The sequence below is a fragment of the Rhincodon typus genome, chromosome 17 (genome assembly GCF_021869965.1).
Source record: "Rhincodon typus isolate 14 chromosome 17, sRhiTyp1.1, whole genome shotgun sequence".
In the NCBI taxonomy this organism is placed as follows: Eukaryota; Metazoa; Chordata; class Chondrichthyes; order Orectolobiformes; family Rhincodontidae; genus Rhincodon; species Rhincodon typus.
In genome coordinates this window covers 40,484,700-40,497,399 of record NC_063348.1, presented here as the reverse complement: position 1 = coordinate 40,497,399, position 12,700 = coordinate 40,484,700, and the positions used below count along the sequence as shown (strand labels likewise).

The following is a 12,700-nucleotide window of genomic DNA, read 5'->3' as shown; positions in this document are numbered from 1 at the left end:
CCAAGAAGAATTGGAAGATTGTGGCTATATTCTCCATAATTTTCACCTTTGGGCCAGGTGAGTTCTCTACCGTCAGTCTTTAAAGTCTTTCCTCTTTAATCAATTTTTATTCTATCCTATTGTATCCTGCTTTCCTGCTTTAATGGTGTATTTCTTTATTTCAGTACCTCAACCTTGGCCTCTGACTCCTTTAAAATGGTGTCCTTTTCTTTTGTCCCTAATCAGACTCACCCTTCCTTTGACTATTTACTGTTTGTGTAATTATAAAAAAGCTTTTTGTTTTTTTGGTACCTACGAAACTATCCTTACCTTTATTTTCTTTAATAGATCTCCTCTGTAGGTCTCTATTCATTCCTGTGATATTAAGTATGTGACACTCTAAAAATGTTTAGCTCAAAGACTATAAAATGATCACCAAGAATCATTGCAAATTAGTTGGTCATACTTAAATTAGAAAAACAGCTTAAAGATTTTTTTGTTGAACATTAGGTATGTCTTGTTGAACAGTTAGAGTAATTGCATTCTTAACATTAGTAACCACAAGTGTGAATAATTTTGCCAAATGGAACATCTACATTTTAAATAATTATCACCTTTATTATTGTATTGTCACCCCACATCTCTAGAGAGTTTCAAGTGCTAACATATGGGAGCAAATGTGTTGAAGGGGAGAGGTAGAATATGTTTAACATAAGCATGCTTTTGAATGAACGGATGATTTTCTATACATTAGTCACAAAGGTACTTTCTACTTATTATTTTTCACTACGCAAAAACATGAACTTTGAAATGTAGCAGCAATTTCACTATGTTAGGATGCAGATTGACAGTGAGGGAATGGATCATGCTTCTGTTTACGCCCCATAACAGTACCAGGCCTTTTTGGTTCAGTATGGCAATGTCATTCACGATACAAGTTTTCCATAGAATGTCTTGATAAAGTTAAGTACCAATTCTCAGAACATAGCTGGAGTTCTGAGAAATATGCTTACTGGAAATGTGACCTCTCTTTCTCTTTAGTTGCCTAGTTCTGCATTTCCTGTTTTTGTTTCGAACTTCCAATGTTTACTATTTTCTTCTGACCTCAGAAAACTAACCACCTTCTCTGTCAAGACAACTTTCACTTGGCCACTTTTAATAACATGATTGCTAAATTTCTGCCAATTCCTAGGCTGTGGGCTGGTGAATACAGCATACCGGATTGAGAGATGACCCAAAAGTTTTTATTCATGACAACCATGATGGAGAGTATCATCTGTTCATTTCTGTTTGGGTTGAATGGTAGTGCACAGGTCATCAAAAGGATAGTGCTGCAATATGCTGTACCAGTCCCTGAAACAATTTACTAATAAGTAACTATTGGCAACAAAACAGATGAACAGCAGAGCACATAAATTCAACAGAAAAGAATAGGTCCTAGTCAGGTCAAAGTGCAATTTCTTCAAATTGGTACTGCACTTCCCAGTAAAAGTTAAACCTGTAAAGATTCCAGTTAGCAAAACTATGTTTAGAAAATGCATACTTCCTATAGTTATAATTATTTTCAAGCAAATTGTTTTAGCATGTTATGACATACCTCTGGGGCAGGTGGGACTTGAGGTAGGGACACCATTCCATACAAGACCCCCTAATAGTTAATTATACATTAGCAGACTTTGGTTCCTCAAAAGCAGATTTTATTTAAGTAAAATTGCTCAAAAAGTACACTTGTGGCAAAGAAAGCTGCACTTATCTCTGAGCCTAACAAATGAAGCTCCAACAACAGTTCCCAAACTATGAATTGTGACTCTAATAGGGATTGCAGAAACTGCAACTAGGTTTTTAAACTCTGTTATAGTACCTTCCATTTGTATCCACTCTTGCCTTCCTCATCTTTTAGTCTGAGCTGTACCATTGTGAACAGCATTTTATTCCTATGTTGAAAATGGAATAAAATAGAGCTATGGAAAACATTTCATCCTTTTTCCATTACACTTTTTTACTGGATCAGGTCTTGGCACCGGCAGTCTTTTTCTCAAGATTGTTTAAAAATGTCACCTGCAGGCCTTCAGCCAGACGTGGCTTGGGCTGCCAGAGCCACCATGCCTCCCGACTGGCTGCTACCAGCTGGTATGTGTGTGTATGTGTTTTTGGAGGGGGCAAGACTTTTTTTTGTGAGCAAGACTGATTCGTGTGTCAGGGTGGAGCTTGTGAAATAGGACAGATTACTGCAGCAGGGGTGGGGAGAAGAGAGGCGGATTACAGTGTGTCTGTTGGTGTGCAGTTACTGTGTGCATGTTTCGGTGGGGAGGGGAGAGGGACTGACATTTTCACTGAAAAATTAAAAGTTCATTTGACTCTTTCACATTAAAACAAATTATGTCAAGGTGGCTTTATAGGAAACCTTAATGTGCTCTGCTATATAGCAGTCATGCTGAATGCAAATGTTAATGTTAAAAGCATCAGCTGCTTTTTGGCTAAGGTCCATGAGCTGCAATTGCTTAGATAAAGTAGTTGTCACCTTCCTTTTAGGCAGTCCCTTGGGGATCAATGAGGACTTGGAGATTTACTCTGGTTCAATGAGTTCTGAGGTAATGGATTAATGTAATGTGTGATCTGTAGACTCTGCCACCAGCAGGCAAGATAGTACTTGAGGGATTGGGTAGATTGGTTGCTTGGAAGTTTGCATGTTCCCTTCAATGCCTCAATGTCACCGCTGGACATACCTAAAGTCTCTCTATGTATTCAGTGCCTTCTTGGATCCCCTTCTCAATTCTGGACAGTTCCAAACTGAGGAATCTCATGAGTCAAAGAGGATGCCTGCACTTTTCAGGGATGGTTTGCGAACACCCCTAAAGCATTTTTGCAGTTTTCCTGGGAATACTGTGTCATAACAGTGTTCAAAGCCAAACAGCTGCTTCTGGAGTCAGATGACAGGCATATAAGCCACATTTCCTACCCAGTAAAGCTGATTTTAACGGATTAGTGCCTCAATGCTGGGCATAATAACTAGGAAAGGAAGAAGTTGTTGGATTGCCTTTCTTGCATTCGGACATGAAGTACTAATGTTGGTACTTTTCTAATGCTGGGAGATACCTGCTGTAGGTTAAGGCTCCAATACATATAGCAGCATTTGGATTACCGCTTTCCACAACTGCATGACCATGTTTTCTTCAGCCAGTCAAACACTAATCTGACACATTAGAGTCTATGATGAATTTTGTTTATTTTTGCCTTCATCAAGGGGAGGTTCCTGAAGATACAGAGAATGGTCTACAATTTCCAGAATTGCACCACTGATCTTAATCAAAGGGGAAAGCAGAGTGGGAAGCAAGCACACTAGCATCAACTCCATGACTGAGATTGGAATAGTTTTGAATTGGAGGCAGCATAGGTTGAACAGTTTTCTGTCTGTATTATAGATTATCTCCACCTCTGTGGACAATTTGTTGGAAATGAGATGCAGTCCTGCAGTGAGGAAAACTAAGGAGAGCTGCTGTAATGACAGCCTTGTATGACCCGAGTTGTCATTGGGATATGATTTATGGTGGTTCCATTGGCGAGGATTAGAGCCTGGATGTCATTGTGGAGTAGGTGGAAGAGGATAATAAATTTACAAACATACAAAGAAGAAACAACAAGAAGGCTGCTTGACCCTCTGAGCTTGCTCCGCCATTCAATAAGACCATGGCTGACCTGATTTTAATCTCAACTATACATCCCTGCCTTTCTGATACTCTTTCATTTATGAGGGCAGCCATATTTCTAGCAGATATTGCATTCGTTTTTAAGAGTCAAAGGCTTTAGTTTGGTTGAAAAAGGCCATGTATAATGATTAGTGCCACTTTTTCTGAATTGACCATGCAGTAAAGATCACGTCCGTGTGCTTCTGGATGAGCGCAAACGAAAGGAGCTCCTTGGCTATTGGGAGGAGTTGCTCAACCACTGTTATTCAGGAAAGATAGAAAAGGAAGGAAAGGAGGGGTAGCATTATTAGTTAAGAAGGGCATTGCATGCCTGAGAAGGAAGCTGTTTCAGAGGGTTCAAGGACAGAGTCAATATGGCTGGAATTACAGTATGAAAAGGGTGCTGTTCCAGTACAGTTACAACACTGGCATCCACCCGACAATGTGGAAAATTACCCATGAATGTCGTGTACACAAAAAGTAGGACAAATCCAACCAGGCCATTACCACCCCATCAGTATACTCTCATTCATCAGTAAAGTGACGGAAGGTATCATCAACAGCACTATCAAGCAGCACCTGCTCAGAGATGCCCAGTTTGGGTTTCGCCAGGGCCACTCAGCTCCTTGGTTCAAACATGGACAAAAGAGCTAAATTCCAAGGGTGAGGCGAAAGTGACAACCCTTGACATCAAGGCCGCATTTGACTGAATGTGACATCAAGGAGTCCTGGAAAAACTGGAATCAATGGGTATCAGTGGGCAAACTCTCCGCTGGCTTGAGTCATACCTGGTACATTAGGAAGATGATTCTGGTTATTGGAGGTCAGCCAACTCAGCTCCAAGGCATCTTTGCAGAAGTTCCTCAGGGTAATGTCTTAGGTCTAACCATCTTCAGCTGCTTCATCAGTGACCTTGCAGCATCAAAAGGTCAGAAGTGGGAAAGTTTGTCGATGATTGCACAATGTTCAGCACCAATCATGACTCCACAAATACTGACGCAGTCCATGTTCAAGTTCATCAAGATTTGGACAATATCCAGGCTTGGGCTGGCAAATGGCAAGTAATGTTCACATCACACAAATGCCACGCAATGACCATCTCCAATAAGAGACAACCTAACCACCACCCTTGATGTTCAGGGGTGTTACCAGCACTGAATCCCCCACTATCAACATCCTTGGGATTACCATTAACCAGAAACTCAACCGGACTCATCATATAAACATAGTGGCTATAAGAGCAGTCAGAAGCTAGTAATACAACAGCGGGTCACTCTCTTTCTGACTCCCCATAGCCTGGCATCTGCAAGGCACAAGTCAGGTGTCTGATGGAATACTCCCCACTTGCCTGAATGGGTGCAGTTCCAACAATATTCAAGAAGCTGGACACCATTCAGGACAAAGCGGCCTGCTTGACTGGCACCACATCCACAAGTATCCACTCACTCCACTACCGATGCTCAGTAGCAAAATTGTGTACTATCTACAAGAAGCACTGCAGAAATTCACCAAGTCTCATTCGACAGCACCTTCTAAAACCATGATCACTTCCATCTAGAAGAACAAGGGCAGCAGATATCTGGGAATATCACCACCTGTAAGTTCCTCTCCAAGCCACTCACTATCCTGACTTGGAAATGTATCGCCGTTCCTTCACTGTCACTGGGTCAGAATCCTGGAATTACGGGTCAACTTACAGCACATGGACCGCAGCGGTTCAAGAAGGCAGCTCACCAACACCTTCTTAAGGGCAACCGGGGATGGGCAAGCCAGCCAAGCGACGCCCACGTCCCACTAGTGAATAAATAAAAAAATTACATTGCCTAGTGTAGTCTATAGATCACCAACTCGTGGAAAGGAACAAATCTTCAGGGAAGTTACACAGAAATGCCAGCATTACACAGTATGTATAATGGGGGATTTCAATTACCCAAATATAGACTGAGATACTGGTAGTGTAAGGGGCAGTGAGGGGCAAATCTTCCTAAATTGTGTTTGAGAGAGTTTCCTACAGCAGTACAGTTTAAAAAGGAAGGATGCATTATTGAACCCGCTCCTTGGAAATAAGATGGGCCAAGTGGACCAATTGTCAGTAGGGGGACATTTGTGAGAAAGTGATCATGATATCATAAGATTTAGGATTGTGTTGCAGAATGACATACAACAATCCAAAGAAAGAAAAATCAATTGGCAGAGAGCTGCTTTTAATGGCCAAGAACACAGGTCAGCAGGATTGATTGAAGTATGAGATTGTCAGGAAGAACAGCAGCTGAACAATGGGTCACCTTTAAATAGCAGATAGTTCAGGTACAGTCAAGGTATATTCCCTCTTTTGGAAAAGGTAGGCCAAACAATTCCATAGTTCCTTGGATGAGAAAGGAGGTAGAAATTAACATTTGAAAGAAAGTATGTGCTTTTAACAGGTGTAAGACAGAAAATGCAATTGAGAATCAACAGCAATAGTGAAGGTTTGGGGGAGATGAAACAGCAAATCACAGAATCAAAGAGGAACTATGAGAAAAGACTGGCAGCTAGCATAAAGGGAAATCCCGAAGTCTTCTATCTGCATGTAAACAAGACGGTGATTAAAGGATGAGCAGGGCTGATCAGAGACCAAAAGGGGAATTTACACATGGAGGCAGTGAGCATAGCTGAGGTGTTAAATGAATACTTTGTATATGTCTTTGAAAAGAGAAAGATGCTGCCAGACTATGGTATCAAAGAAAGAACCTGTGAAACTAGAGGGATTTAAAATGAATAAGGAAGAAATCTAGGATAGATTGTCAGCACTCAACACTGACAAGGAAGGGAACCAGATGAGATACATTCAAGGAATTTGAAGGAAGTGAGTGAATAAATTGTGGGGGCCCTAGCCCTCATCTTTCAGCCTTCCCAGGACTTAGGGGAGGTGCCAGAAGACAGGAGAACTGCAAACATTATGGTCTTGTTCAAGAAAGGTTGTAAGGACAATCCCAGCAATTATAGATTAGTTTGTTTAACTTCAGACATGGAGAAACTTCTAAAAATAATTATTTGGGCTAGAATTTCTAATCACATGGAAAAAAAGTAGTTTGATTAGGAAGAATCAGCATGGAATTCCAAAGGAATAATTGAAATAACTCCACGGAGGCCAGTATCCCATCACCAAATCACCCTTAATTTGCATGTGGACAATCCTTGACACCGATCCATCACCCTCAGAGCCAGATCTCAGAGTAAAGATGATGTCTGACACTCCTGTTCTTGTCCGTCAGCCAGCACTTCCTGAATGGACAAGATTAACAATCCCAATCAGGGAATTCATATTCTATGAGGTCCACCTGGCTAACCTCATCACAATCACTACAGAAATCTTGTTTAACTGACTTGAAGTTTTTTTGAAGAGGGAGCAGGAAAGGGTCAATGAGGCTAACAGTGTTGATGTGGTATACATCGAATTCCAGAAGGCATTTGACACACTGCAACATCTTTGAGAAAGTTATAGATCATGGTTTGAAAGAGACAGTAGCAACATGGATACAAAATTGGCTGAGTGATAGATAACAGAGTAATGATTAATAGATATTTTTCAGGCTGGAGGAAGGTTTCATGGAATTCCCCTTGGGTCAATGTTGGGATTCTTGCTTTTCCTGATATATATTAATGATGTAGATCATTGTGTGCAGAGGACAATTTCAAAAGATGTAAATTTGGAAGAATTGTAAACTATGGAGGAGGCCAGTGTGAAACTTCAAAAGGATATTGACAAATTGGTGGTGTGAGTGGATAGGTGGCAGCTGAGATTCAACGCAGTGAAGTGTGCGGTGATGCACTTTGGCTGGAAAAACATTGAAAGGCACTATAAATTAGGGGTACAATTCAAAAGGGAGTTAAAGAGCAGAGGGGTTTGGTGTATATTGAAGGTGGCAAGACAGGTGGAGACAATAGTCACTAAAACATATACTACTCTCAACTTATTGGTGGTATGCACAGCCCAGACCATCACGGAAGCCAACCTTCCATCCACGGACTCCATTTACTTGCTTGCTGCCATGGAAAGGCTGCCAACATCATCAAAGACCCATCACACTCCGGTAATGATCTCCTACAACCTATTCCGTCAGGCAGAAGGTACAGAAACCTGAACACACAGACAAGCAGGTTCAGGAACAGCTTCTTCCTGGCTATTATCAGATGGATGAATGGGCTCTGTAGCCTCAAATAAGGCTGATCTTGCTAACACTGATCTCACCTAGCACACGCCCTGTGCAATATAACTTGTATGCCTCTGTCTAAGTCTTTTTGATCTGTACATCCTTTGTTTACTATGATCTGCCTGTACCGCTTGTAAACTAAGATTTTCACTGTATTTCGGTACACCTGACAATAAATCAATCAATCAATAAATCAAAAATCAATCAATAATAGGGGCATAAAGTACAAGTGCAGGGAAGTGATATTGAACACCTGTTAGACATCAGCTGGAGTACTGTGTACAGTTTGTAGGTATCACATTATAGGAAAGATACAAATGTATTGGAGAGTGCAGAAACAATTTGCAAGAATGGTTCTAGGAATGAGAAACTTCAGGGGTGATGATAGATTGATGAAGTTGGCATTTTTCTCCCCGAAGGGAAAAATGCTCGGGGGAGATTTAATGGGTGTTTTCAAAATCATGAATGGGCTGGATAGAGTAGATAGGGAGAAGCTCTTCCTGCTTGTAAAAGAAAAATGAACAAGAAGCCATAGATTTAAAGTGATGTGCAAATAAAGCAAGTGTGATATTAAAAAAGTCTTTTTCAGACAGCGAGAAGTTAGGATAGTTAGGAACACACTGCCTAGAAATGTGGTGGAGGCAGGTTCAATTGAGGCATTCAAGAGGGCATTGGATGATTATTTGAATGAAAATGGTGTGCAGGGATATGGGGAAAAGGCAGGAGAATGGAACCAGGTAACAGAACAATGCGCCAAATGCCATCCTTCTGTGTTGTAACAATTCTGTGATTCACTGGCAGGAGGTGGTCGATTGCATCCTTACCACATTCTTTCCTGTTACAGATTTATATCACATATTTTATGTTTCTTTTAAATTGGACTTTGATGATTATATACCAAATGCTAACTTTTTTATTTCTGTTTTTATTTGTTGACCCCTGGAGTCACATTAATTTTCAAGTACTAAAATGGGGTTGCATTGGAAAATAATTTGAGAATCTTTGTGTTTTTTTTGCAGTTAGTCACCACCAACGATTCTCCCACAGCTCTAGTTGCAGAAGCACATTTTTGATGACTGCCATTAACATCATCAATTCTATTTTCCTCACAACCCTGGCACATTACTTAACTCAAGCTATGCTTATGCTTCCATAGCTTCCTCTGCAAAGTGATGGCTTGCTTTGACTTTTGTAAAATTATGAGCTAAACGTTTGAATCACACTCGGGCCAGCCCCTCTAACAACCTGCTTTTGAAAACCACATTCATGTGCTCCTCATCACCACTCATAATTCTGTGTTCTCTTGGCAGTCTCCCATCCTCTATTGGTCCATAGTAGAAAGTTAACTGCTATTCAGGTAACTCTAGTTACATAGTTACCATTAAGACCTTTTCACACACTCAGTGTGTGGTGATGCTCCTTTATGAGTGGTAACTTTCACTCACAAGATGCTGTCATCAAACAAAAATGGTCCGCCTATCACACAAATGATCAACGTGTTATATGAATTTCAGTGCTGGTGTTATGCCAGGTTTGTAGGCCATATGTTCTATAGATTGACAGATTGCTTCAAACATTACAACAAATTCCTTTGATTGTTCAAAACAATCAAGATACTAAATGTACCTGATCAGTCAATGCTTGCAAAACTCATAACACTGTCCAAAATTAGATATGATTATGCTATTTGACAACATTTGTGGGATAATCCTGAGTGCGCAAAGAATTATGCAGATAATCAAAATACGATTGTCAGTTGAGCTTGCAGTGAAGCACATTTGAATGTTAGACCATAAGATATAAGAACAGAAGTTGGCCATTCATCCCATCAGGTCGGCTACTTCATTCAATGAGATCATGGTTGATCTAACAATCCTCAACTTCACTTTCTTCCTTTTAAACCATAAATCTTGATTCCCCCAGTCCCTTATTGGTGTATTAGAAGGTACATATTTTAATACACAGGGGAGCATGTATATGTACTGTCTGTTTCAACTCAACAAAATAGGTGACTCCCATTTGCTGGTACATTTCTCAGGGCAATGCCTTAACCAATTACAGTCAACTTGCATTGCTTAAAATTTAAACAAAGCCTTGCAGATCATGGTCGATCATCATTAACTGGTGCAACTGGCGTGACAAAACCTCTACCACTCAAATTCCAGTTACCAACCAATCAGCACTCACCTTTCATACAGCACAAATGTTGGTTCTCCTCTTAAATCAGTACATTTGTGAATTGCCTTGAAGAGTGCAAGATGAAAAGCTCCATACATAAGGTACCTTTTTCAGTCATACTTAAAGACTATACAAATGGCAACGCAAACTTATGTGCAGTGCAATTAAGTACCTTGGGACACTTTACTATATCTAAGGTGCTATAAAAATGCAGGTTGTTGGTGTCGTGCCTCCTTTGTCACTTGTTCAACGCTATTTACAATGAGGTATAACAGGCAGTATAGCTTGCGAATTTAAAAAAGAATTTGTTCGTGGGATGTGGATATTAGTTGCTAGGCCAGAAGCTATTGAATACAGATTCTCCCTCAGGTTTCAAACTAGAATCTATAGCAAAATAGTGCCAATCTTCAAAAATAATTTTAAAATGTCTTTCAGAGAAATTTCTGTCTTGAGAAGCTTTCAGCAGTCTTTCTCCAAGCTAGGTATTATCTACCATGACCGTTTCCCCAAAATGAAATTGGTAAATGAAGAGGGATATTGCTGTTGAGTAATTAGATGAAATACAAAAAGTAAATTAAAATACTGAATGAGAGATGTGAGGCACGTTGATCAGGTTGTACAACATAAAGTGCAATGGAGGAAAACTTCAGGAGCAACTTACTTGTTATCTGTTGCTAATAATGTCTGCTCCTCTTTGCTAATCCCTTCCAGCTACTTTAAGATCTAATGAAATGGGAGTTTGCTGATCTTGCAAAACCAATTGGGGAAAGATTCCACATTGCCAGTGTTAAGCAGCAGATGTGAATTCAGCATACAGGAAATAAATGAAAAGTTCTTATAGTGCAAGAATTGACATTGCAACTTCACCACAGCAGAGTTATTTCTCAAGTCACACTACAATATATATTTGAAAGTAGACTTTTTCATGCCATCTTTTTCCTGGCTTTATGAATGTTTGTAATTAAAACTTCCTCCTTGTTATTTTTTTATGAAGCAACTTGGTGGTAGGCTTAATCGTGTTACTGTGCATGCATGTCTGCCCAGTCAAGCATGAGTTAAACAGAATATTAACTACCCAATGATGACAAGAGAAACAGCTGCAGATCATCCCTTACAGAGTAAAACCATGAAATAAAGCCATTCATTCACTTCAAAAATAAATCAAATATATAGTTAAATCATATAATATTTATATTTCAGCACTTTTCATAGGATAAACATTTCAAATAAGCTCCATGTAATGGTATAAACTGTAGTAAGGCTATACTTAGATATACAAATAAACATAAAACATGTAACCAATATTCTGAGTTGCTTTATACAAGGATAGAATTTTGTAGAATGAACACAAAATATTTTTTGAATCAGTAGGGAATACTTGTACAAAACCATTTTAAAATATTAAATGGTGCAGCAACTTCATTTGGTGGGTTTACTGAACAGAAATTTGCAGTTGTGTCATTGATGCAATAAAAGGGAGGAAATGGCCTAGTGGTATTATCGCTGGACTATAAATCCAGAGACAAATTCCTCTCAGTATCTGGAATTAAGAGTCTAATGATGACAGTGAATCCATTGTCGAAAGTTGGGGGGCAAAACCCATCTGGTTCACTAATGTCCTTTAGGGAACAAAACTGTCATCCTTACCTGGTCTGGCCTACGTGTGACTGCAGACCCACAGCAATATGGTTGACTCTTAACTGCCCTCTGGGCAATAATTGCTGACTGGTCAGAGACACCCTCATCCAATGAATAAATTTAAAAAAAAAACATATATTTTAGGGTCCTTTGAAGCTCAGCCAGGAACTTACCCACATTCCATCACTGTTAGATCCAATGGAACTTCATCAGGTAGGAAAAATCCATGGCACTTGACTGATTGTTGGAGCTCGGTACTCATTGTTTTAGATACATTATAATAGTGGCCAAATCTTGAGGAGGATGTCAAGGCTGTCTGTCAAAAGAAGTACACAACTTTAAAGATCAAATTAAAATCACCTAATGTGTACTGGCACTGAAATAAGTTTCAGGAAATGTCAATAGAATATTATCAAGAAGCAAATTTTTAAATGCTAAAATCTTTAATATAAACACACTGAGACGCAGTGGTGCAAATGTCAAAATCAGGGACTTACTGCTGTTTTATAGCTCCCTTTCAGACAGAAACAAAATAGTCACCACAATAAGGTACAAATCTTAATTTAAACTTCCTTTTGTGAGAAAATAATATTTTTGCTGGAGTCCCACTTAGTGATTTCTTAGCTAAAGGTATGGAAGCACTGAGATTAAGGTGAGTTGATTTTAGCAGATTGTCATCTATACTGACAGTCTTATGTTTCTGCAGTGGTTGATAGGAATGCCAACCAGTGTTTCTATTCTAATATGAGCACTCTTACCTCTGAGTCAGAAGTTTGTGGGTTCAAGTCTGGTTCCATGGATATGAGTGCAAAGTCTTGGCTATTACTGCAGTACAGTATTAAAGGACTGCTGCACTGTTAGCTTCCTGCTAAAAATGTTAAAATCGAGGCCCTGGTCATTCCCTCAGGTGAATGTAAAAGAATGTAAGAACATGAGAAATAGGAGCAGGAGTAGGCCATTCAGCCCACTAATCATGCCCTGCCATTCAATAAGATCATGATTGATTTGCCCCAGGCCTCAACTCCT

At 39.7% G+C, this 12,700-nt stretch overlaps 1 protein-coding gene across 3 annotated transcripts in view; it reads right to left on the bottom strand.

Annotated features, from left to right (window-relative positions):
- Positions 1 to 12,700, bottom strand: part of elp4 (elongator acetyltransferase complex subunit 4) — a 249,454-nt gene that overhangs the window by 174,137 nt on the left and 62,617 nt on the right. For all 3 annotated transcript variants that reach the window (XM_048606963.1, XM_048606964.1, XM_048606965.1), the window contains exon 5: positions 11,848 to 11,990. In XM_048606963.1, the coding sequence (XP_048462920.1) occupies positions 11,848 to 11,990 (143 nt within the window). The remainder of the gene's footprint in view (positions 1 to 11,847; positions 11,991 to 12,700) is intronic.